General features: G+C 38.5%; 1 protein-coding gene across 2 annotated transcripts in view; it reads left to right on the top strand.

Annotated features, from left to right (window-relative positions):
* The window catches only part of NHLRC3 (NHL repeat containing 3), a 10,205-nt gene extending 2,778 nt beyond the window's left edge, over positions 1–7,427 (top strand). Inside the window, exons 4-7 of one of the 2 annotated variants that reach the window (XM_011942983.1) lie at positions 888–1,088; positions 1,702–1,793; positions 4,361–4,473; positions 4,989–7,427. In XM_011942983.1, coding sequence (XP_011798373.1) covers positions 888–1,088; positions 1,702–1,793; positions 4,361–4,473; positions 4,989–5,241 — 659 coding nt within the window. In that variant the 3' untranslated portion in view covers positions 5,242–7,427. The remainder of the gene's footprint in view (positions 1–887; positions 1,089–1,701; positions 1,794–4,360; positions 4,474–4,988) is intronic. The other variant, XM_011942984.1, reaches the window with a different exon arrangement.
* The last annotated feature ends 20,038 nt before the right edge of the window (positions 7,428–27,465 follow it).

Raw genomic sequence — 27,465 nt, 5'->3', positions numbered from 1 at the left:
ACTTGGAGGCTTATGTGTTTTTTATTGCTATAAACTTCAGCTCACTTGGAGGCTTATGTGTTTTTTATTGCTATAAACTTCAGCTCAACTGTCCAAAAGTATAATAATAAATAAATTATTTAACATAGAATTGTAATGCAAGCTGATTCACTTTCTGGTAAGCTCAATGTATCCAGTTTGTCTTTTGAATACCTATCAATTAATTTGGTATATGTACCTTCAAATTGATTTCTGTTAACTGCTTTATGATATTCCCTTATTAATAGTCTGCTTTATGCTCTTGCTTGTTGATTTTAACTTAAAGAAATTTTAACGTGAGAAAATAAGATACTCATGATTTACAAAGATTATTTTTCTTCTTAGCAAAGAAAAGTTGAGGGGTGGCATTTTGAATGTCTCCACAAGGTGAAAATACAGTTAAAAAAAAAAAAATCTGTACTATAGAGAACGTTTTTGTTGACTGACTGAAATTTAAGATCTGTATGTGAATGATTAAAGTAACAGTTTCAAATATAAGTTGTTCCCTTTACATTTTCTTCTTGATTTCCTTTCATAAGCAATGCTTATTCAAGGTCAAAAGATTAAAAAAGAAAATGCTGCCCCAATACTTTAACATTCTGAGTTTCCTGTATAATGAGTCAATTATGGGGATGTTATTTATTTGAATTTAGAATCCGCTTATTTTGTACTAGTGGAGATTTTAATTCGTGATCAAATTTGGCTATAATTTACAAAGAAGCTATAGTGCTTGTTATATGTAATTTCCTAAGTCTATCAACTATTTATTACTGTTTAATTCTATCAAATTTTTGCTCTTAGCTTACTTGAAAAATCTGAATGTTTATATAGTGGTTTTATTTGTGAGATGTACATATCTATCTTTGTAGGATTCTTTGGTCATACTGTTAAAAAATACAGTTCTTTTGGTGATCTTGTTCAAGTCTTGGGTACTCCAGGCAAAAAAGGCACTGGTTTGAATCCTTTGCAGTTTGATAACCCAGCAGAATTATATGTAGAGGACACAGGAGATATTTACATTGTGGATGGAGATGGAGGATTGAATAACAGATTGATCAAACTGTCCCAAGGTACATGACTTAATTGTTTATGGTATTATAAAAATATTATAAATTGGATTGAATTTGTTTGATACTTGGTATAATGTTTTAAGTGTTGTGTATGAAGCGGTGTGTAAAGAGCTAAGTGTATTACTGCCAGAAAACTGAAAAACAGATGAGTATGATTGCCCACAATAAATGATCCTGATAACAGGCTGACTTTCTTCACCAAAGGCTAGGAGATTCCTCCAGAAGTAACTGGCAACAGTATGAGAATTTCTAATGGGCTCAGTAGCTAAGTGTGTATCCTATTCAATTAAGCGTGTAGAAATGAGAAACCTGGAAGTCCAGAGTCGAGTAACCTACAGGCTGATTCATCTGCAAGCATTTTATTGAGTGCCCTTTCTCTGTCCTCTCTAGTATCAGGAGGTGCAGATCTGTTATGTATGAAACAATGAAATGTAGTCTATGGTGTTGATTCCTAAAGCAAAATCAACTTAGAAGGAGACACTAAAGCCGAGAAAGCATAGTCAAGTGAACCAGCGGTGTAATTAAATAGTTCTTTGTAACCTGTTTCATAAAATATGCAAATGCATGAGACATTCTCTATGTTGTTCTGACTATATATTTTTACCATTTATAGATTTCATGATCCTTTGGCTGCATGGAGAAAATGGGACAGGGCCTGCTAAGTTCAACATACCTCACAGTGTTACACTTGATTCAGCTGGTCGGGTAAAAATACAATGTCATTGTATCTGGGACTATGCATCTGAGTATGTTTGTGCATGTGTCTCTGTGTGTGTGTGTGTGTGTGTGTGTGTGTGTGTGTCTGGGCATGTATATATAGATTGTGGTATACATGTGTGTCTGGGCATGTGGAGACGTGTGTTAGTGGGTATGTCTGGGTAATTACTCTGGGGCTGGGTGTGCACACATACTCCCTTACAAATGTTTGAGTTGTATAGTGAGGGGGTTCCCCAAATATTTAGAAATGAGCAAAATGGATTTCCTGTACCATTTCAAAGGATAGAAGGAACAAATAATGGATCTGAACATAAAGTTACCTGAAAGACAAAGTTGCCCGCTTACTGGGAAAACTCCACTAAAAGTGTTTGAATATCTTTTCACTTCTCAAGAAAAAAAGTGCTGATCTAAAGTGGAACGGGAGAGGTTAATCTTGGAAGTTTGAAAAAGAGTCACCTAGGCAAACTCTTGTTCTCACTAGCTCCACTTTGTTTAGGGAACAGAAAGCTTTAGCCAACAAATTTCAATCAATTTTTCTCTTTTCTGCCCTGCTCACTACTATCTCTTTTGCCTTTACTCAACTTCTAAGCATAGATCTCACTTCTTTGAGGTTACCTTTTCACAACAAAACCCCCACCAAAAAATGTGTATATTAGTTTCTCCTTCTTTTCCTATAGCAGCCTGTACTTCCTATCATAGTAGCTATCATGCCATATTATGATCATTTGTCTGTCTCCCCTACTAGATGTTAGGCTGTTGAGAGTGCTTACTGAATCTCTTTTGCTTTATTTCTTAGTGCCTAGTACATAGTCATATTTATTTATTAAATGACTAAATGTCTTGACACACAATGGATACATTAGGCTGCTTGCCTTCATACCATTAGGCATTTAATCCATTTCTACTTCCGATTCAGTGCTCAGCAAACAAACTTCTAATTATGACTTGGCTTCCTAATCATAATTGATTGACAGAAATGAGAATGTTTTGATCATTAAATCTTCTGATCTGCCATAAGACGTTAATCAACCATGTGAACTTTGTATGTAAATTGGGAAATGGAAAGTTTAAACTTTTGCACATTATCCTTCTGAGCTTGGGTGACTCATTGTGTGCTACGAAAAAAAAACCAAATTTCAGAGCATGCAAAACCTTGACCCAGGTAAATTCATCATGATGAGGAACACCCTTCTAAAAGGCCTTGGAAATCATCTGATGGGGGTACTCTGGCGTTCCTGAGTGATAAAGAGTGTCAATTATACACAATTGTTTTATAACAATAGCAATTCTGTTCTGAGTATGTTACATAATTAACTCATTTAATCATCACCACGACCCTATATGAAAGGTTAGTCAGTTCCAGACTTCTTGTTATGTGTTAAACAGGAGTTCCCATAATCAAAATTCACTGAATGTTGAGCAGGAAAGATGATACTACAATCTAAAGTATCATTCCATCCTACGGTGGAAACTGTACTTCCTTGGTCGTTTATCTGGTATACTAATCTCAAAATCTTTAAGAAAACCCATCCTTAATAAAGGATCATAGATCAGGAAAAGACCTTGAGAAATTGCTTTATTTTGGCATCAATAACGTTTCTTAAATGGTGTAGTGAGTTTTGATTTGTTTCTGATTGGAGATGAATTCAGTGGCTACCAAAATTCGCACACATTGATGAAGTTGTAGTCAGGGTTACCGCTGAAGAAATAATCTCTCAATCCACAAACCCAAGAAATCCAAAGAACCAAAAGCAGAGAGGTAGAAGTAAAGAGGACTGACCCACTCCCAGTGCATTATTTCATACCTCTCTACAGCCCTGGCCGTAAGTCATCAAAAACCATTTCCCTTTATGCTTTAAGTTGCATGCATGTAGCCATGAAATATCATTTACAGTGCATCTCGCTTCTTGTCTTATAACAAGTTCCTTAATAACCCATTACAGTGTATAACAAATCTAAATTAAACCTGTTACCATTCTTTATGTGTTGCTAAAATATCTCAAGCTTCTTCTTTAGTTGGTTCAGCACTCTGTACCTATTTTGGTAATAGCAGGTATGGGTTTAATGATACTGCAGTATGAATGAATACCTCACATCCTGCTATCTTGAGCTCTTGAGAAGTAAGGCTGCTTTTCTTTGTCACGTTGCCTGGCCCAGGAGCTGACAAGCCAGTAGCACTCATTGAAAAATGAATGCTTGTTAAAGGAATGAATGAATGTTGTCACTTTTCATTATCTACTGATCCCCTGCATTATGGTAGAGTACTCCAGCTTTTTAGTTATTCACACATTTAGAACAGTAGACAGAGTATTATAAGCTTTGGGTTAAGACAGCTTTGGGTTGTGCCTCTTCCGCTTGTAAGCTCACTTCAGAGAAGGTAACCTTTCTGAACTTTAGTTTTTCCTCATCTGAAAATGGGACTTATACTACCTTCTTTGGAATCCTCTTAAGTGAGATAGTGTATGTGAAATTAATGAAAATAAATGTTCTTTTCCCTTTTTTTTCCCCTCATATTATGGATATTTTTCAATTGACTTTTTTTGTGTGTTTCTCAGGTGTGGGTTGCTGACCGAGGAAATAAAAGAATCCAAGTATTTGATAAAGACACTGGGGAGTGGTTAGGAGCATGGAATAATTGTTTCACAGAAGAGGGACCTTCTTCAGTCAGGTAATTGTTTCATTTTATTGCAAAATGCTTGTTTTAGTTAGTGTACATATCTCACTTCTCTGAATAGCTAGCTGAAAGTTTAAAATGTTTATTGTTAATTTTGAATCAGGGGAAAATGGATACAGAGAAATTTGATATCCGAGATTTTCAGATCCGAGAAAAAGGGAACACAAAAAATAACATGCTAGACCTCTCCTCTAGCCTTTACTTGGTAAATTTTTAAACACAGGACAAAATCAAACCCAGCCTAATGTCAGTTCTTCATTAGTTTCATTTTGTGGACTATGATACTGATACTTTTAAAAACTTTAAGCTAATCTTTGGCTTTGCTTACCATCATGGACATCTTATTCCCTCATAAACAGAATTAGATCAAATTTAAATTCTCCTTAAAAGAATCATTCAGCAAGTAGATGCCTACTGTTGTTTGGCACAGTAGGGGATTAAAATGTTGAAAAAAAACCCCTTATGTTTATTTCACAGACATTTATTATGTTAAATGTCTTTCTCCTTAGATTTACTCCTGATGGGAAGTACTTGATTGTGGCCCAGCTGAATCTTAGCAGGCTCTCAGTTGTAGCAGCACCCCTGGTGGGAAGCATTGGGGAGTGTTCTGTGATCAGCACAATCCAACTAGCAGATCAAGTTTTGCCACATCTCCTGGAAGTCGACAAAAAGACTGGAGCGGTCTATGTAGCAGAAATTGGAGCAAAACAAGTACAAAAATATGTCCCTTTGAATAGCCATGTTCCTGCATTTGGTTCATAATGTTTGTTTCCTGCGAATATTTCAAGTGGCAGTTCAGATTCTCAAATTCACTAACTGCTTAAAAATGATGTTCAAGCACAAGAATTTACTTTTCTAGTATAAAAGATCTAGTATCAGAAAGATTTGTTTTTATATCATTAAGAATCATATATTTTGTTGCCCTCTTGGGACTTAGTTTTATTTGTAAGTGTATAAGGACATTTTAATGAAAGGAACGTAACTAAAAAATGAGGTTGGGAAGAGGGACTAAGGTCGCAACCTCATTATTTGCCCCGGTAGACTGATTGTCCCTGGGTAAAAAAATGGCAATAAAAATGAGCTTGCAGGATAATTTATTAAATTTCATGTGAAGAACTCCAGACCTCCAGGTTGTGCAACTAACATAAAATGAGCTGCTTGAGAGATTGTAAATAGGATGAACTATTGATTAATTTGAGTACCCACAGAGTGCTATGTCTTGACGACGTAAAAATGAAGAAGCAGGGTTGCCTTTTGAGTAGCTTCCAGTCCAGTGGGGAGACAAGCGGGCAAACAGTCACAACACAGCAAAAGCGACCTTGGAGCGTAGTGGGACTTTTGGAGTAGGAGCGCTGCATTTGACTGAGGGAATCATGGATACTTCGCAGGAGAAGCGAATTTGAGCTCAGACTTGAAAACAGGAAGAGCTTACTAAGGGACAAGGAGGAGAAAACAATAATTTCCATGCAAAGAAGGTATTAAAAGTTAGAAACGTACTGTAAAGTTTGGTAGGCTTTAAGCTTTTTTTAAAGCCCAACTTGGTTTTTGTCCATTACCTATAAGATACTTAACGTCAATCAGCCTTTAAATGTAGGAATAAAATGGCTGGCATCTAAGCACTTTACTGAAAGAGGTTTTTACAAATAACCAAGGATTGTAGACCTTTCTTCTCTTTTTTTTCTTTTTCTTTCTTTCTTTTTTGTTTTACGTGGACTCAACTTATTCCTAACATTTGTCTACCTCAAAGAAATTTCAAGATTATTCAGATAACATAGATATGTGCCAAATCCTTTGAGCTGTTAAGATGGATAATTTCCTGCTTTCCTCCTTCTACATCTTCTCCTCCCACCCTCTCCTTTGGTCTGAATATTGGCTTCCCAACTAAGACCTTTTTTTTTTCAGTTTGTTTTAGCTTATTATAGGTTTTGGAGGAACTTTGCCATTTTATAATCTTTCAAATCATTCTTCCCTCTTCCTTGCATCAGCTTCCTCTTTTCCCAGTGTTTTACTGTAAATTTGTAGCCTATGACAAATCTTGAGCTGACTCTGCTCTTCACCTGTTATGGCTGGAGTATTTTCCAGACCTGAAGGGACTCACACTTGTTTTGATGCTTGGATCACATCTCCGTGTGGTGAAGAAGGTAAATCTACCAACAGGAAGCCCTGTACTCTGTATTCTAAGGCCTTCAATAAATGTCTTTATCGAATATGGACTATATGACCTTAAACAAGTCACCTTAGTTTTCAGTGAAGTGGGAACATCATTGTCTCCTCTTTCATGAATGCTGTGAGAATCAGATGTGCAACAGATACACACTTGCCCTTTGAAATCTATACTTCTGGATACATTAGAGGCATTTTATTAACAAAGGCCCTTCTAAATGTGTTATATATCTGACAATAGCTGTCAGATTTGTCTTAATTTTGTGTTTATAGCATTTATCAAAACGTATCCTCATAGACTTTATGCAGATTAGCTAATATGGTCAATTGATTTGGATAAAAGAAAGTAATTTCAGGGTTTGTTTTTAAGCCAGGACAAGAAGTGCAAGTGCCTCTTTGAAGTAATTTAGGCTAGGTAAACTGATTTTGAAATTTCAAAATGTTTTATTTTACTTTGTTTTATGAAGCCAGGACAAGAAGTGCAAATGCCTCTTTGAAGCAGTTTAGGCTAGGTAAACGAATTTTGCCAATTCAAAATGTTTTATTTTACTTTGTTTTATATCAGAGTCTTATAAAACCTGCTGCAAATGTTTCTGAATATCTTTGTAAAAGTGTTTCTTAGTATACCTGTGATTATAGTACTTCACTTTTTTCATTTGGATTAATTAGTTAAATGAATGAGAAATGTGTTATGTTTTCTACTAAAAAGTATAAATTAAAATTTTGGCAAGAAAAGGCAATATTATCTGGCTCCCCAATTAAAGTTTGATTTTATTGTCACAAAAGCAGTCTATAACTCTTTATTCATTTAAAGAATTTCAACAATTATGAAATCACAAGTTGATGCTGAAAGAATATCCTGCTTTTCACACATATAGGGTGTAAGCTGATGTGCATAAATATGACTAGAAGTTGCTTACAACATTTAAAGAATGTAGCTTGTTTTGAGGTGGTGGGCAGGTACAACTGACAGTATTAACTAGCTAATTGTCTACATTTCTGCATTAAAAGTGGAACATCTTTATACTTCTACTTTTTAGGTCTATTCTTGGAGTAGGGGAGGGGAGAAAGTGTTCTAAATCAGAAAACTAAAGACTGTAGATTTAGCTATATCTTTCCTTACCTGTACCATCAGATTGGGTCTTTCAAGTGGAATATTTATCAAGCAGAGAAAACTTGGATGAAATCTGATGGCGAACAAAGATTTACCACAAACTATTATTATTATCATTATTATTATTTTGAGACAGAGTCTCGCTCTGTCGCCCAGGCTGGAGTGCAGTGGCGTGATCTCACTGCAAGCTCCACCTCCCGGGTTCAGGCCATTCTCCTGCCTCAGCCTCCCGAGTAGCTGGGACTACAGGCGCCCGCCACCTCGCCCAGCTAGTTTTTTGTATTTTTTAGTAGAGACAGGGTTTCACCGTGTTAGCCAGGATGGTCTCGATCTCCTGACCTTGTGATCCGCCCGCCTCGGCCTCCCAAAGTGCTGGGATTACATTTTATTTTTATTTTTAGTAGAGATGGGGTTTCACCGTGTTAGCCAGGATGGTCTCGATCTCCTGACCTCATGATCCGTCTGCCTCGGCCTCTCAAACTGCTGGGATTATGTTCGTAGGTCACTTAACAGATTAAAAGACTGCTTCAAGCAATGTAGTGTAAGGCTAAGGCAGTAAAGTCCTAACTTGTTTTGCCTTTGCTGGTTTTAAGCACTTCTGCATTTGAAGACAGGACAGATTGGATGGTCAGCACTAAAATGGAAACTCTCCAAGTTTGGCTTTTTAGGCTCACCAAAATAAATGAGAGTTTTTAAAAGTCCTAAATTTATTACTTTAATTTGTTGTATTATCTGCTATATATTTTCAGCAAAAATAAAAAAATCAAAATAATCAGCTTTATTGATTCAGTAAAAAGTTTTGAGACAATAAACATATAAAGGCACTCAGGCAAGTATCCTCTGCTCTAATAGTTCCCTACCTGGTTGGGAAAACAAGCTACTTAAACCTTGTCTTTCAGTAGTTGTAGGAGGTACCATTTTTGGCACTTGTGTTATGTTACATTCTTGATACACAAGAGGTCAGTAGTGTTCTGCTTATAAGCGTTTCTTGAAATCAAACGGGCTAAGCTTCATAGGAGGTACCATTTTTGGCACTTGTGTTATTGTACAGAATTGTACATTCTTGATACACAAGAGGTCAGTAGTGTTCTGCTTATAAGCGTTTCTTGAAATCAAACGGGCTAAGCTTCATAGTTTGATTTTTTTTTTTTTATTGAAGCTACCATGTTCACCATACTTGTTAATTGGACTTGTCCACAATTAAAAAGAAAAGTTTAAACCTTTTCAGCAATTCAAACTAACAGCCAGAAGTGAATTAACTTATTTTAAACGAAGGTGAAATTATAATCTGAATGTGTGAGTTTAGTACAATAGAGAATGAATTTGTATTAGTGGGGAATTATTCTTTTTTCTCCCTAGTAGGTGTTTTTTGTTGTCGTCGTCATTGTTTAAAAAAAAAAAAACAATTTCACCTTGTGGTTGCTATTTAATAAGAAAAATAAGTTTTTTATAAAGGCTCTTAAGTCATTTCTTCATCAACTACTCTGTGGAATCTGTGAGTTTATAAATTAATCCTCTAAACACTAAATGACATGTAGATGCTCCTTTCGTGTATAAGAATTGAATAGAACTTGAGCAATGAAAACTTTATCCATTGCTTCCAGATTTTTTTCTTTTCCTTTCTTCCTTTCTTTTCTTTCTTTCTCCCTTTCTCTCTTTCTTTCTCTCTCTCCTTCTTTCCCTCCCTTCCTCCCTACCTCCTTCCTTTTCTTTCATTTATTTATTTATTTATTTTGAAACAGAACCTCGCTCTGTCCCTCAGACTGGAGTGCAGCAGCACAATCTCAGGTCATTGCAACCTCCGCCTCCTAGGTTCAAGTGATTCTCCTGCATCGGCCTCCTGAGTAGCTGGGATTATAGGTGCATACCACCATGCCAGGCTAATTTTCTAATATTTTGTCAAGATGGGTTCTCACTGTGTTGCACAGGCTGTCTTCTAGATTTTCTAGTTTGAGTGCATGGAGATGTTTTAGTAGTTAGTCTCTGAGGATCTTTTGTATTTCTGTGGGGTCAGCTGTAATGTCATCTTTGTCTTTTCTGATTCTACTTATTTGTATTGTTACTGTTTCTATTAATCTAGATAGCAGGGTATCAATCTTGTTTATCCTTTCAAAAAACCAACTTTTGGTTTCATTGATCTTTTGTGTGTGTTTTTGCATCCCAACTTCATTCAGTTCTGCTCTGATTTTAGTTTTCTTCTGCTGGCATTGAGGTTCTTGTTTTTCTAGTTCCTCTGGGGGCAATGTTTGATTATTAATTTGATATCTTTCTAGAAGTACTTGTTTTATCAATCTGAATTCTCCAGTGTTGGGTACGTATGTATTTAGGATAGTTAAGTAGTACTGAATTGAACCTTTTATCATTATGTAATGCCCTTCTTTGTCCTTTTTGACTGTGTTGGTTAAAGCTTGTTTTGTCTTATGTAAAAATAGTTACCCTGCTGTCTTTTGCTTTCTGTTTGCATGATAGATTTTTCTCCATTTCTTTATTTTGAGACTATGGATGTTGTTACATGTGAGATGGGTCTCTTGAAGATAGATGGTTGGGTCTTGCCAGTCTGTTCCATTTAAGTGGGGCATTTAGACTCTTTATGTTCAAGGTTAATATTGATATGTAAGGATTTGATCCTGTCATTTTGTTATTAACTGGTTGTTTTGTAGACTCAATTATGTAATTGCTTTGTAGGATCTGTAGCTTATGTACCTAAGTGTGTTTTTGTGGTATCAGATATTATTCTTTCCTTTCCACGTTTAGAACTCTCTCCTTAAGTACTTCTTGTAAGGCAGGTCTAGTGGTAATGAATTCCCTTAGTGTTTGCGTGTTTGGAAAGGATTTCATTTCTCCTTTCCATGTGAAGCATAATTTGGCAAGATATAAAATTCTTGGTTGGAATTTCTTTTCTTTAAGGATGCTGAATATACATCCCCAGTCTCTCCTGGCTTGTAAAGTTTCTGCTGAGAGCTCTGCTGTTAGCCTGATGGGGTTCCCTTTGTAAGTGACTTGGCCTTTTTCCCTAACCACCTTTATGATTTTTTTTTTCCTGTTGACTTTGGAGAATCAATGACTATGTGTCTTTGGATGGTTGTTTTGTATAATATCTTGCAGATGTTCTCTAGATTTCTAGAATTTGCATGTCTACCTCTCTAGTGAGATTGGGGAGATTTCTGTGGACTATATCCTCAAATATGTTTTCCAAGTTGCTTACTCTGTCTTTTCCTCTCTCAGGAATGCCAATGAGTTGTAGGTTTGGTCTCTTTACATAGATGTTGCGGGAAGTCAGGGACCCCAAACGGAGGGACCTGCTGAAGCTGTGACAGAAGAACATAAATTGTAAAGATTTCATGGACATTTATCACTTCCCCAATCAATACTCTTATAATTTCCTATGCTTGTCTTTAATCTCTTAATCCCGTCATCTTCGTAAGCTGAGGATGTATCTCGCCTCAGGACCCTGTGATGACTGCGTTAACTGCACAAATTGTTCGTAAAGCATGTGTGTTTGAACAATATAAAATCTGGGCACCTTAAGGATAGGATGATAGCAACTTTCAGGAAACAAGGGAGATAACCTTAAAGTCTGGCTGCCTGTGGGCCGGGCAGGACAGAGCCATATTTCTCTTATTATCAAAAAGCAGCTAAGAGAAATATCACTGAATTATTTCCCCAGTAAGGAATATTAATAATTAACAGCCCTGGGAAAAGAATGCATTCCCAGGGGGGCCCTCTAAAATGGCTGCTCTGGGGTGTCTGCCTTGTGCAGTTGCAGATAAGGGATGAAACACACCCTGGCCTCCTGCAGCACCTCCAGGCTTGATAGGATTAGGAAATTCCAGCTTGGCGAATTGTAGTCAGACCAGTTCTCTGCTCTTGAACTCTGTTAAGATGTTTGACAGTGACAATGTGTGCCCAGTGGGACATGGACCTTCCTTAGCAATTCTAGTTTTGCCCTGACTTGTGATCTCACCCTGACCTTCTGCCTTGTGATCTTTTGTTGCCCTTGAAGCATGTGATTTCTGTGACCCACACCCTATTTGTACTCTCCCTCCCCTTTGAAAATTGCTATTGAAAACTTGCTGGTTTTATGGCTCAGGAGCCATCACGGAACCTGCCAACATGTGATGTCTCCCCCAGACACCCAGCTTTAAAATTTTTCTCTTTTGTACTCTTTCCCTGTATTTCTTAGACCAGCTGACACTTAGGGAAATAGAAAAGAATCTATGTTGAAATATTGTGGGGTTGGTTCCACCGATACATAATCTCATGTTTCTCTCAGGTTTTGTTCATTAAAAAAAAATTATTTTTTTAAATTTTTATCTGACTGGGTTGATTTGAAGGACCAGTCTTCGAGCTCAGGGATTCTTTTCTCAGCATGGTCTATTCTGTTCTTTAGGCTTCCAACTGTACTATGAAATTTTGTAGTGAACTTTTAAATTCCAGAAGTTCGGTTTGTTTCTTTCTTTAAAAATTACTATGTCATCTCTCCAGGACCATTTTACTGGCTTCCTTGGATTGAGTTTAAACTTACTCCTATATCTCATTGAGCTTTTTTGCCATACAGATTCTGAATTCTATGTCTATCATCTCTCTCAGCCATTTCAATCTGGTTAGGAACCAGACATTGCTGGGGAGCTAGTGCAATTATTTAGAGGTAAGGAGACAGTGACTTTTTTAATCATCGGAGTTCTTGGGCTGATTCTTTCTCATATGAGAGGGCTGGTGTTGCCTTATCATTTTGAAATGGCTGTTGTTTGGATGGGGCTTTTTGTTTTTATATTCTTTATTTCCCTTGAGGGTTTGATTGGAGTATACTGCCTATAGTTGATTGACTTCATTCCTGAGTGCTTTCAGAGGGTCAAGGCTCTGTGTGGGATCTTTCTTTGTGGCTAGATTCCTGCATTGGGTTTCGCTGGTGATGTATGGTGAAAGAATTTATGTTTGGTGGTTTAATTAAGGCTGTGATCTAGTACGTGGCTCTTAAGAGTAAGGGCAAAGAGAAAGAATTTTTAATTTAAAAAAATCATTAAAAAAGAAAAAGCGTGATGTAGGCTGATAAATAAAAAAATAATTTTTAAAAAAGAGTAAGGGCTGGTAGATAGGCTGTCAGTCATATGCCTCTTATATTTTGGTGCATTCACAGCAGTACTCTGGGGTGAGTTAGACGGGGTGGGCAAGAGATAACCTCCTCACCAAATCCATTCCTGGGTATTGGAGAGCCCCCTCCAATCACTGGTGCCATGCTCATGTTTTCTTAGTCCCCAAGTAGGGTGCTGGTAGGTTGTGTTCTCCCTTCCCTTAGTGTCACCCAAGCCAAAGTTTAGGTTACCAGGAGACCCACAGGTCCCTGGGGACCCACTGGTCCTCTGTGCTTGGCAGAGTCAGAGCAGGTTGTGGGATATGTCAACAGGTGGCCCCTTGATGCAGTAGGTCAAGGGTGAGGATCCCTAGGCAGGGCAGTGTTGCTGTGGGTGTGCCGCTGGTGTGGTGACTGCAGCCTGGGTTTTTTTTCCCCTAGCAGATGGCTGTGGGGACCATTCCACTTGTGCTCCCACAATGGGATCTCCTTACGGTGTCTATCCTAGAAGCTGACCTGACCAACTAGTTTTGTCCCATTCCATCTGCACCCAGATTGCTGGGCTGTTGGTTCTTCTGGGTTGTGGGGCTCCTTCTGGCAGAGGCTATGGCTGACCAACAGGCTACACCTTTCCCTGACTGGTCTTGCAGACGGAAGCATGTTCTGTGCACCTGCTCCAGCCCACGAACCCGCACCTTATACTTCTCAGTGTTTGGAGACTTGGGGCTCTTACCCCAATCTAGCTCTGGCCACAGATCTCAGTTGGATATTCCCCAGCTGTGTGTCCGAACTCTGGGGGATTGGGACCAGACCTATGGCTTTGTCCTCTGACATCTTGGGGTTGAGCACAGGCTGTGCAGGGGGGCTGAAGTGCTCCTAGGCCACCAGCAAAGCACTCAGGAGGGGCAGTGGAAGCTGTGCTATGTGTATGCTTTTATGGGAGCAGCCAGCCAGAAGACTTGGGAGGGGCCGGCAGAGAAAGGGGCGTGGCAGATTAGAGTCACCCTGGTCTCATGGGAAAGATAGCCCTGCTCTCTCCTGGCCTTGGTGGTCAGCAGAGGTTAGAGCCACAGGGAAATGGTTGTTGATGGTCGTGTTTTGCTGCAGCTGCCCCCCTGCAAAACCTTCTGGGCTCCATGCAGGCTCAAACTCTGCCTCTGTCTACTCTCTGGGCAGCTCCCCTTGCCAATCCAAATATCTGTGAGGGTGGTGGGAGCTCTTGTAGCTAGGATCTTGGAGGTCCACAGCAGGAGAGTGTTGCCTTGTAGTTCCTTCGCTCACCCCTTCCTCACGACCTATTTAAGGCCTGGAGCTGGTCCCAGTGCTTGGCAACTCCATGCAGGGTTCCCAACTTCCTCCTCCACCTCAATGTCTATATCACCCTTCTATCAGCACTCAGTTTTTCCGCTCAAGAGATCGCGATGGTTTACCTGATACTTTGTTTTCTCTTGGTGGGAGAGGCACTTCCCAGTTGCATCAAGTCAGACATCTTGTCCCCCTCCCTCCACAAAATATTTTCTATTTTCATTGCATGGATCCTTGTCAGTGAAACAAAACAACATATCTTAAACAAAAATGTAATATAACAGAAAGAAATGTTCATTTTTTAATGTGATGAAAAGTCAAGAATGACATGAAAAGGGGACGAGGTCTTTAAATCAGTAACTCAGTAAGCATTCATATTTGGCACGCACACCACGGACTGGATGCCTAGTTTTCAACACTATACAATAGAATGATGATGATAATATATCATATATTTCATATCTTATACATATATGTCATATGCTATATCTCTGCTGTTCAATAGGGTAGCCTCTAGCTCATGTGGTTTTTGGACACTTGAAATGTAGCTGTGTGTCTGAGGAACTGAATTTTCTACCATATTTCTAATTAAATTGTCTCATATGGCTATTGGCTACTATATTGGATAGCTTAGTAGGTGACTAGATTTTCATAATGATGATAAATCATTTGTTTTCACTGAATTCCCCTGTTCATTTGTGTAATTTGCCTTCTGCCAACCCCTTAATATAACGTATTATCCAATGTGACCTTCACGCTTAGAAATTTGGAGTTGGGGGGGTGTTTGGATTTTACATTTGTGTGTGTGTTTGTATATGAGCCCAAGGGGATGGCAGCAGATGGAGAAGATCAGTAATTTCTAAAAAGTCATTTTGGATCCAAACCAAACTGAGTTTCTGAACTACCATGCAGACTATAAACAGCATAAATCTTTACTTACTCAGTCCTTATGGAGGTAATTTTAACCAAGAAAAAATTAAGAGAAGGTGGTGTCTTCTACACGCTTTGCTTTTACAAGGTGACCTCATTTTGAGTAACACCCAGACTAAGTTAGCTACAAAAATGTAGGTAACTGAACAAATCGGCCTGTGAATGAGTTATTCAGTATTTTTTTTTTTTATTTGAACTTTAGAAAAAAATCTCCTCCCTCTTTTTCAGTAGTTTTTGTTTTGGCATGATTAATATTGGACTCCTTATTCCTGAGTAATTACAAAACATTTAGTTGTTTCTGTAGTCGCTTCTTATATCTGATTGTAAAGCCATGTTATCAGCCTTGAGGAGGAGAGAGTTTATTCCTTTTATGTTTTTTTTAACAGATGCCCCATGCCAGGCAGTGAGGTTTTTTGGCTTTCTTTTTCATTTTTAATTTTGGCAAAAACCAAATAATAGTTTACCATGTTAACCATTTTTAAATATACAGGTCAGTAATGTTAACAGTATTCACACTGTTGTATAGCAGCTAGCTAGAACTCTTTCATCTTTAAAAACTGAAACTCCATATTCATAGAACAACTCCCTATTCCCCCTCCCTGCATTCCCTGTCAGCCACAATTCTACTCTTTCCATGATTTTGACTACTCTAGATATTACATATAAGTGTAATCATACAGTATTTGTCCTTTTGTGACTGGCTTATTTCACTTAGCTTACAAGTTTCATCCATGTTGTAGAATATAACAGGATTTTCTTATTTTAAAAAGATGAATAATATTCTACTGTACATGCATGCCAATTTTTTTTATCCATTCATCTGTCAACGGACATTTGGGCTGCTTTTGCCTCTTGGCTATTGTGAGTAATGAACATGGGTGTGCAAATATTTCTTCAAAGATTCTGCTTTCACTTCTTTTGGATTTATACCCCAGAAGTGGGATTGCCGGATCACATGGTGATTCTACGTTTAAGTTTATGAAGAACCACCATCCTGTTTTCCACAGCAGCTGCTCCATTGTTTTAAAATCTCACCAGTAGTGCACAAGGGTTCTCTGCTTTCTCGTCAACATTTATTATTTTCTGGGCTTTGACAGTGGCCATCCTAATGGGTATGACCTGATATCTCACTGTGGTTTTGCTTCACATTTTTCTAATAATTTGTAATGTTGAGTATTTTTCATGTGCTTGTTGGCCATTCGTATGTCTTCTTGGGAGAAATAGCTAGAAAGGTCCTTTGTCTACTTTGTAATCAGGTTACTTGTTTTTTTGTCAGTCAGTTGTGAAAGTTCTTTGTATATTCTAGATATTCACTGCTTATCATCAGATACATGATTTGCCATTAGTTTCTCTAATTCCATAGGTTGCCTATTTTTATTCTGTTGTTTCCTTTGATGTGCAGAAGGTTTTACATTTGATGTCATACCTTCTGTCTACTTTTGCTTTCGTTGCCTGTGCTTTTGGTGTCATATCCAGAAAATCATTGTGAAACCAGTGTCATAAAGCTTTTCTCCTGTGTTTTCTTCTGGAGTTTTATGGTTTGAGGCCTTTTTTTTGTTTTTTGTTTTGTTTTGAGACAGGGTCTGGCTCTGTTGCCCAGGCTGGAGTGTAGTGATATGATCTAGGTTCACTACAACCTCTGCCTTCCAGACATAGGTGATCCTCCCACCTCAGCACCCCTACCAGTAGCTGGGACTACAGGCACATGCAACTGTGCCTGGCTAATTTTTTTTTCTTTTGTATTTTTTTGTAGAGACCATGTTTTGCCATGTTGCCCAGGCTAGTCTCAAACTTGTGAGCTCAAGTGATCCGCCTGCCTTAGCTCCCAAAGTGGTGGGATTACAGGTGTGAGCCACTGTGCCTGGCCTGGTTTTAAGGTCTTCATGTTTATATTTTTAATCCATTTTGAGTTAATTTTTGTATATCGTATAAGGTAAAGGTCCAGTTTTAATTTTTTTTTGCATGTGGAGATACAGTTTCTCAGCACCATTTGTCAGTGAAGCTGTCCTTTTCCCCACTGTGTATTCATGGCACCCTTGTTGAAGATTATTTGGCTGTATACGTGAAGGTTTATTTCTGTACTCAGTGTTCTTTTCTATTGGTCTATTTGTCTGTCTTTATACTAGTACCACATTGTTTTTTGTTTGTTTGTTTGTTTTTTATGTTTTTTGAGATGGGAGTCTAGCTCTATCACCCAGGCTGGAGTGCAGTGGTGCGATCTCAGCTCACTGTAATCTCTGCCTCCCAGGTTCAAGCAATTCTCCTGCTTTAGCCTCCTGAGTAGCTGGGACTACTGGTGAGCACCACCGCACCTGGCTAATTTTTGTATTTTAGTAGAAATGGAGTTTCACCATGTTGGCCAGGCTGGTCTGAAACTCCTGACCTCAAGTGATCCATCTTGGCCTCCCAAAGTGTTGGGATTACAGGTGTGAGCCACTGTGCCTGGACATACCACATTGTTTTGATTACTATAGCTTAGTAATGTTTTGAAATTAAGAAGTATAAAATCTTCAACCTTTTTTAAGGTTGTATAGGCAATACAGGATTTCTTGAGAGTCCATAACAATGTTAAAATATTTTGTTTCTATTTCTGCAAAAAAAAAAAAAAGAAGTGGCATTGGGCTTTTGATAGGAATTGCATTGAATCTGTAGATTGCTTTGGGTAGTACATATTAAACAGTAAATGTGTACTACTGTTTAAGACTTAAACAGTATTAAGTCTTACAATCAATGAACATGGAATGTGTTTCCATGTAGCAATGTTATGTAGTTTGTATAAGTTTTTTGCCTTTCTTATTGAGTTTATTCCGAAGTATTTTATTCTTTTGGATGCTATTGTGAATGAGATTTTCTTAATTTCCATCTCAGATTATTTGTTATTAGTATACAGAAGCACAACTGAATTTTTTGTGTTGATTTTATATCCTGCAACTTTGCTGAATTTGTTTATTCTTTGTGTGTGTGTGTGTGTGTGTGTGTGTGTGTGTGTAATCTTTAGGGTTTTCTACATGTAAGATTATGTCATCTGTGAACAGAGATAATTTTAGTTCTTCCTTTTAATATGGATACCTTTTATTATTTTTTCCTTGCCTAATTGCTCTGACTAGGACTTCCAGTACCATATTTAATAGCAGGCACTGATATGGTACCTTCCCTCAGGACCTTTGGTGATTTGAGGGAGGACAAATATTTCTGTTTCAGTGTTGAGCAGTGCTTAGGTAGAGGTATGGGCTGAGAATATTAGAACAAAGAAAAGGAGATATGAGAATGTGGAGAATATTGGAAGGCTTCACACATAAGGGGACATCTGAGTTCAATATGGAATGATAAGTGGAATTTGGACTTTTGAAGAAGAGCATGAAGCCAAGCAGAAGCCTTTAAGATACCTCTTATTTTGTCTAACCCCCTTTATTTTTCAGACAAGCAATGTGAGAGGCAAGAGTTAGTGAATAAGCTGAGGGTAGATCCCAGATCTATCCCTTCAGCAGTGTTCTGTCACTTCAGGTGGTCTATCATCCCTACTGCCTTGTTCAGTGATACTTTTCCTGATTAAAAGATTATGTAGGCCAGGCATAGTGGTTTACACCTATAATCTCAGCACTTTGGGAGGTCAAGGCGGGCGGATCACCAGAGGTCAGCCTGGTCAACATGATGAAACCCCTTTTCTACTAAAAATACAAAAAATTAGCCGGGTGGGTGGTGCACGCCGATAATCCCAGCTACTTGGTAGGCTGAGGTAGGAGAATCATTTGAACCTGGGAGCCGGAGGTCACAGTGAGCTGAGATTACACCACTGCACTCCAGCCTGGGCAATAGAGTGAGACTCTGTCTCAAAAAAAATAGCAGATTGTACTGATTGCGATCCATGAATGATTAATCATATATATCACATTTCTTCCTGTTCTAGGCAATCCTTTTTTACACAGAGTAGGTGTAGAACTTAAGTAGATTTTCATTATTTTTTAGAGAGTTGCACTGTACCCAAGCACTTTGTATATTTTGAAACATACCTAAATCTGAATAAAATGATCATATATGTATATGAAAGAAGGCTACCTCAAGATGTAGAAAAATGAAAGTTGAGTAAAATGGGTCTTGAATTAAGACAAGCAAAGAATGAAATGACATACTAGCATCAAGTAACTGTTTTGGAAATTCAAATAAAAGGGTTAGAAAAATAAGGCACTGGCAGTTAAATGCAATTAAATTCTTTGCATAATAGAGTGCATGCAAAAAAATCCACAAGGAATTATTGTTAAATTATTATTTTTAATGTAATTTGGGTGGTGAATGCTGATTAAGATGTGTTGAAATGGTACTCTTATATAATATTGTTAGTATAAATTAATATACTTTTAATGATTTAGTTTAGTAATGTATTAAAAGCTATAAACAATAACTTCTGAGCTAATAATTGTACTCAACAAAGTGATCTGCTTTGAGAAATATTTCAAGTGAAATAATAGTTGACATTTATTGAATAGGTAGTTTCTACTTGGCAGGCACTACTGTAAGCATTTAACATTTATTAGCTAAATCCTCACCATGGCCTCGAGGTAAGTAAGCATTATTAGACAAGGAAACTGCATCACAGCAAGGAAAACCACTTGCCCCAGCTGGTCAACAGGGGAGTTGGGAGTCATACCACCTGTGGTCTGTTTGTAATGCCTGTGCTTCAACCATTATGCTAGTCTGCTTCTCTCAGAGGGATACGCACATATATGTGCACAAATGTGACTATATTAAGGAATATCTCAAACTGTGATATTTGTTAATTAAGTAGCAAAAATTTAGAGGTCATGGTGTTACAAGACAGCAATGAATAATGTATGGTCTGTTTATTCTACATTGACCCTATGTGTGTGGGCTTTAAAAATGATTATGAAGAGTATTAAACCACTCGGAAGATGATTATGACAACATGAAATGAGAAAGACTTGTAATCAATGTAAGACTATAAGATATCCATTATGTTAATATGGTTATAACTAAATAACAATGTACAAAGTACTTCCTCTGAACTAAGTGCTGTTCTAAGCATTGTGTATTATTTAATTATCATAGAGAAATTCTCCTGTGAGTAGTTGTCATCATTATTCTCATTTTACATCTGAGGGAATTGGGCTACAGATAGACTAAGGTTAAAGTCTAACAACAGTAAATGAAGAGCAAGGATTTGAAATCAGGCAATCTAGCTTCAGAGTGTACATGTAGAACTAAAGTTCTATTCATTGCACCAACAAATTCCAGAAGAGATCAAAATGATAATAATGGTACTGTTTGTGTGGCAGAATCACAGGAGAGAGGTATCATCCTATGTACCCCAAAAGGATTTTGACCTCATTTGCAATCACACTCAATAAAGCAAAAGGGGGAAGTTACCCTTCTAGAATGGAACCCTTCCAGGCACATTTGTTTGGGTTATGATATGGTTTGACTGTGTGTTCCCATCCAAATCTCATCTTGAATTGTAATTCCCATGTGTCAAGAGAGAGACATGGTGGGAGTGATCGGATCTTAGGGGTGGTTTTTCCCATGCTGTTCCCGGGATTGTGAGTGAGTTCTCATGAGACCTGATGGTTTCATAAGGGGCTTTTCCCCCTTCACTCACTCACTGTCTGTCACCTGCCACCATGTAAGATGTCTTTGCTTCTCTTTCACCTTATGCCATGATATTAAGGTTCCTGAGGCCTTCCAAGCCTTGTGGAACTGTGAGTCAACTAAACCTCTTTCCTTTATAGATTGCCCAGTCTTGTGTATGTCTTTATAGCAGTGTAAGAATGGACTAATACTGGCTACTTCCCTCAACTTCTCCTTTTTCCTTTCCCATGCCTCTCTGAAAGCCACTACATCTTAGCACTCCATAATAATTCAGAATAGAATTATTTTGAATATGAGAGTTTCACTGGTAAAAATTACAAAATTGACTATAAAGTTAGGACACTGGTTTTCCAAATTACATGTCCCTGAAACACACTTTTCACGTGGCTTCCAGGGTTTCACATTCTTTGGACTTCTTACCTCACAGAATCTTTCCCAGTGTCTTTGTTTTTGGTTGCTTCTTTCATCCTGACTGTTAAATGGTGGAGTGCCTCAGGACTCAGTGCTTGTTCCTGCCCTCTATCTGTACTCATCCCACCACATCAGTCTGATGAAATAGATTACCATCCAAATGTAAATGACTCCCAAACTAACACTTGTGGTTCAAAGTGTTCTTCAGGGTTATGGACTTGGATAGACAGTTACCTCCTTGACATTTCCACTTGCACATGTAATGGTTATTTCAAACATAACATGTGCAAAATAGATATTTGATCTCTTTTCCTCATCTCAATATAGTACCACCATTTATTTACCTAGCTGCTCTTCTCTCTACCTGGAACACCTTTGCTCCAAATCTTTGTGACTCAGTCCAGATACAGGTGGCGCTCCATATTCATGGGTTCTGTATCTGCAAATTGAAAATATTTGAGGGAAAAATAATACAACAAAAATGGATACAAATAAAAAATACACTATAGCAACTATTTACATAGCATTTGCATTGTATTAGGTATAAGCAATCTAGATAATATTTAAAGTATACAGGAGTTTGTGCACATATGTACATGCAAATACTTTGCCATTTTATATCAAGAGACTTGAGCATCAGAGATGTGCATAGGTTACATGCAAATACTATGCTGTTTTATATCAGAGACTTGACATGGATTTTGGGGTGTAAGGGAGTTCCTAAAACCAGTCCCCTGCAGATACTGAGAATGGCTCTATTCTTTCAGGTTCTGCTCAGATACAAGCTCATCAAAGAGGTGCACCTTGAACATTTGCTCTATTGATAAATAAATTTTGACTCCTGTCATTCACTCTTCTCTTATTCTGCCTTATTTTTGTTATATCTCATAATTTTCGAACACTGCTTATTTATTTTTTTATTTGTGTATCACCTGTTTCCCTCAATGGAATATAAGCTTTATGAGGGCAAGGTGAGTTTGCTTTGTTCAGTACTGCAGTGCCTGGCACATAGTAGGTGGTAAGTACTTGTCAAGTGTGACTAAGTGAATGAATCTCATTACCTTGTATCATAACTTAGTTTCTTTGTTGAGTTTCAAGTCTTTTAATAGTTCACTATATCATTTAATCAATTCAATTTAAACTTCTCAGGTCAAATGATCTCTAATAATTTCTCAGCTTAGATTCTATTTCAGACTTGTGTGCAGGATCCACCTACCAGCCTGCACTAGTCCTAGCCTGCTTTCTTGAGACCTAGTTCCTTTCTTCTTTTTTTTCCTTTCTTACTGCCTTTCTTCACCCATCACTATTTTACCCTCTTCTTTCCCATTTCTAGGTTTGTTTCTTTTTGCAGTATCCTAGGCTTCACTGTGATATCCAGATGCATATGGTGACTTTCAGCATTGCCTTCTTTTTTTGTGTTGCATTTTTCTTTGTGAATGTATGATTTTCATGCTACCTCTCACTTTCTCTTCATCTAAATATATTCAAGAATCCTTTCTCATATTGAAACATAGAATTTTCAAAGCAACTTCAAATATATTCTGTATCCTACATTACGTTTTACACAGCTATCTCCAACTTTCTTTCCTACTGTTTGTCCCCATAAATCACCTTGGGGATGAAGCTGTTTTCTAACTTCTGAGTTTTGTGTGTCCAACTGACATTCTGTGAAGCTGAAAGGACGGGAAATATTTTACTTGAAGAAAAGAAATAGGTAGTTATTGTAATCTAAATAATGGCTTTACAAGATATTCACTTCCTAAACCAGGACAGCAGGGAAGTCAACTTGACCGTGAAAAGCTACAGAATGCCAGCAGCTACCAATAGCTGGAAGAGGCAAGGAATGGAATCTTCCCTGCAAATCATAAGACAGTATAATAATGTCTTATGATTTGAAATTTGCTGAAAGAAAAATAAATTGGTCAACCTAGAAATTTATATCCAGCAAACTTTTTTTAAGTGAAGGAAAATAAAGACATTTCAAACAAAAGCTGAGAATATTCATTCCCATCAAACCTTGAAAACTTGTCTCTACAAAATGAAAAAGGACCCAAAATGGTAAATTTTGTAGCTAAATGGAAAATACAGTTTTTCATTAAAATTTTTTTTCATTTAGAGGGATCAAGATGGCTGAGTAGACACAGGTTGTGTGTTCCTTCTCCATAGGGAAGAACCAAAATAATAAGTATATACATTTTGAACAGATCATCTAGGAGAGAACACTTGGGCTCATCGGAGTAGAGACAGGAAGTGCTAGAAGTAAATAAGGAGGGGGTTTGAGGCAGCTTCCCCAGCTGGAAACTGACAGCACCAAGAGAGGCTCCTTGACACGGGGAGACAGTAAGAGAGAAATCCCCAGAGCTCTGAAATGAGTTTGTGTGATCTTTGCTACAGGAGAAACCCTCAACCCACGAGGGCCTCATGCCTGACATACAGAGCTGCCTAAATATTGCAGAGACGTTGCTGCATAAAGGGAATCCACACAGAATCCCACAGGCATCCGAGCCTGGAGTGTCCTCAGCTGGGCACCATTTTCAGAACGTAGATACTGGGAATCCGCAGACAGAGCTTCAGCTGCGGCATTGCTCCAGTAAGGAAAAGGTGAGAACCTCCTAGGTTGCCTGTACAACCCTAGGAGGATACTTGCTGCCCTGCAAGGGGCTGCTGCTGAGACCGAGACATGAGTGAACTGCACCTCACATAGATTTTTGCTCATGCTTTGTGCTTGGATGGTGCCACAACTCTGGCCCCAGGTTAAGGTGCTATTTTGAGAGGCTAATGCTGGACTTCACCCCACCCTTGGCCCAAGTTTGTGCTGATGCAGTTGTAGCTGCCACCCAGCCAAAGAGGGACAGAGAGGCCAGGCCATCCTATGCATATCTTGGACAATACCCACTATTCTGCAATGAGCTGCTGTGAGACTGACACAACTGGACTGCATTCCCCACAGCTTCTTGCCCAGACAGTGCCTCATCCTACCTGGTTGCAGGCCCAAAGTATCATTTTTGAGATTGCAATGCTGAGCCCTGCCCCACCTTTGGCTTGAGTTTTGGCTGATGTGGCTTCAGCTGCCACCCAGCCAAAGAAGGGAAGGGAAGCCAGGTTCTCCTACGCCTGCCTAGGATAATACCCAACACTCTGCTACAGGCTGTAGTGAGACTGAGACTCAGTGGACCACAATCCTCACAGATTCTTGCCCATACTGCTTGTCTGAGAGGGGCCCAACCTCTGCATTTGCAAGTCCACAGCTGGCATAATCTTTAGAGACATTGTTTGGTGACCTGGCCGTGGTGGTTACAGCTGGCATTTTAGTCTTGGACCAGAGATTGGAGTGCTGGCTCTGGACAGGGGAAGGGACCCAACAGCCAAAATTGAGTAATGAGTGTGAACAGTGCCCCAGCTGTAGGCACTGGAATTAGGATCTCTCCCATCACAGAACTAGAACAGAAGGAGGGTTGCTGAACCCGAGGTTTTTCCTGGGCAGTAAGACATGCAGCCAGGAACAGTTTTGTGACCTGGAACTGGTCTCCATGTGTCATTACTGGGTGTCCCAGCCAGTTCCCTTGGTCAGGTGGGGGACAGTGCTCCACTAGCTCTGAAGAGCAGGAGAGAGGCAGACCCTGTTCCTCTGGAAAGCTAACCCTCAATACAGACTGCCCCTAAGGGAGTGCAGGATGCAGCCCACCAAAGTCCCCCCATGGGTCAAAGGCAACATGAATGCAGTGCGAACCACTGAAGGCAGCACCACCAAAGTCCAGGAGTGGACATGGAGAGGGGTTCATCTCTAGCCCCCCCACCCCCGTTCTCAGTGTGCTGTTGCAGGCTCAGCAGGGACATTCACCATTTGGGCCTGGGGAACATGGGCTGAAAAACTCTGCTTTGCAGGCTTCTCCAGTGCTCCTCTCCCTCTCAAGGTGAATACATGCCAGAGGAGGGTACTTTTCACAATTCTTTGTTGGCTCCACCCCTTCCCTACCTGCTGGCTCTTATTCTTAAGCACCATCTATTGGAATGCAGCATAAAATATACTGCCAAATAAACTTACATCATTATAAAAAGCAATATCTGAAAGAGTCATTGCATAAACATATCTGCTACCAAGTAACCTTTACAGGTCCTTGGCACCCTAAAAGCACCCAGAAGTGAAGCCAATTGATTAGACACAATATACATAACAGCCATAACCCCAAGGGAAAGAAGAATTTAAAAATCAAGAAGCTCCATCCAGACAATAGCAAATTTTTAAAAAGGAAAGAAACATCATCTCTCTCAGATGAGAAGGAAGCAGCACAAAAACTCTGGCAATACAAAAAGCTAGAGTGTTTTGTCACCTCCACAGGATTCTACTAGCTCCCAAGCAATGTATAAACCTGAATGAAATGTGTGAAATGATAGATATAGAATTCACAATATGAATGAAAAAGAAATTCAGTGAGATCCATGAGAAAGTTGAACAGAAAGAAGCCAGAAAAATGAACCAAATTTGAAAGACAAAGTAGCTATATTAAATAACCAAACAGAACTATTGGAATTGAAAATTTCCCTATAGGAATTTCAAAATATAATAGGAAACCTTAACAACAGACTAGACCAAGCAGAATAAAGAATTTCAGAGCTTGAAGCCTAGTCCTTTGAATCAATCCACTCAAGGCAAAAATATGAAAAAGAGAATTTAGAAAATAAAGCCTTCAAGAAATATGGGATTATATAAAGCCACCAAGTCTACAACTTATTGACATTCCTGAGAGAGGAGAAGAGAAAGTAAGCAACTTAGAAAACATATTAGAGGATATAATTCAGGAAAATTTCCCCTAATGTTGCTAAAGAGGTTAACATGCAGATTAAAAAAAAAAAAAAATTCCAAAGAACTCCTATGAGATACTATACAAGATGACAATCCCCAGGAACATAGTCATCAGATGATCCCAGGTCAATGCAAAAGAAAAAGCCTTAAAGGCAGCTGGAGAAAAGGATCAGGTCACTTACAAAGGGAACCCCATCAGACCAACAGCATACTTCTCAGCAGAAACCTTAAAAGCCAAAGATTGGGGGCCTATTTTTAGCATTCTTATAGAAATGCCAGCAAAGAATTTCATATCCCGCCAATTTAAGCTTCATGAATGAAAGAGAAACAGTCTTTCCCAGATAGACAATTGCTGTAGGAATTTGTCACCACCAGACCAGACCTACAACAGATACTTAAGGGAGTTCTAAATGTGGAAATGAAAGAGCAATACTTGCTACTACAAAAGCATGCACAAGCACATCGCCCAAAGAGTGCATAACGCAACTACACAATAGAGACTACAAGGAAACTAGCTAATGCTATGACAAGAATAAAACTTCACATATCAATATTAACCTTGAATGTAAATAACCAAAGCATTCCCCTTAAAAGACATAGAGAAGACATCCTTCTGCTGTCTTCAAGAGACCCATCTCATATGTAATGACGCCCATTGGCTCAAAGTGAAGGGATGGAGAAAGAACTATCATGCAAATGCAAGTGGAACACCAGAAAGAGCAAGTGTCACTATTTTGTATCAGATACAATAGACTTTAAACCAAGAATAGTTTAAAAAAAAAAAAGACAAAGGGCGTTACATAATGATAAAAGTTTCAATTCAACAAGAAGACTTAACTATCTTAATATATACACACTCAACATTGGAGGGCCCATATTTATAAACCATTTACTTCAAAACTTAAGAAAGGACTATCAACCCCACAATAATAGTGGGGATCTTCAATACCCCACTGACAGCTTTAGACAGATAATAGAGGCAGAAAACTAACAGAAATTTGTAACTTAAATATGACACTTGACCAACTGGACCTAATAGATATCTACAGAACATTCTCCCAACACATTCTTCTCATCTACACAGGGAACATACTCCAAAATTGACCACATGCTCTGTCATAAAGAAAGTATCAGTAAATTTTTAAAAATGAAATTATACTATGCATATTCTTGGACCGCAGTGTAAAAATAAAAATCAACACCAAGAGGAACTTTCAAAACCACATAAACATGTGGAAACTGAACAACTTGCTCCTGTATGACTTTTAGGTACACAACAAAATAAAGACAAAAGTCAAAAAATTATTTAAAACAAATGAAAATAGAGGCACAACATACCAAAACCTCTAAGATGACCAGAGATTGGAGTGCTGGCTCTGGACGGGGGGAGGGACCCAACAGCCAAAATTGAGTAATGAATGTGGACAGTGCCCCAACTGTAGGCAAAAGCAATCTTGAAAGCTTATAGCACTAAATGCATCACTATAGCATCAATAATATAGAAATATTCCAAATTAACAACACAACCTTTTACCTAAAGAAACCAGAAAAACAACAAATTAAACCCAAAGCTAGAGAAAGGAACAA

This window comes from Colobus angolensis, unplaced genomic scaffold (genome assembly GCF_000951035.1).
Source record: "Colobus angolensis palliatus isolate OR3802 unplaced genomic scaffold, Cang.pa_1.0 Scaffold214, whole genome shotgun sequence".
NCBI lineage: Eukaryota > Metazoa > Chordata > Mammalia > Primates > Cercopithecidae > Colobus > Colobus angolensis.
Note: the sequence above shows the minus strand (reverse complement) of the source record. Positions and strands in the feature narration are given on the sequence as shown.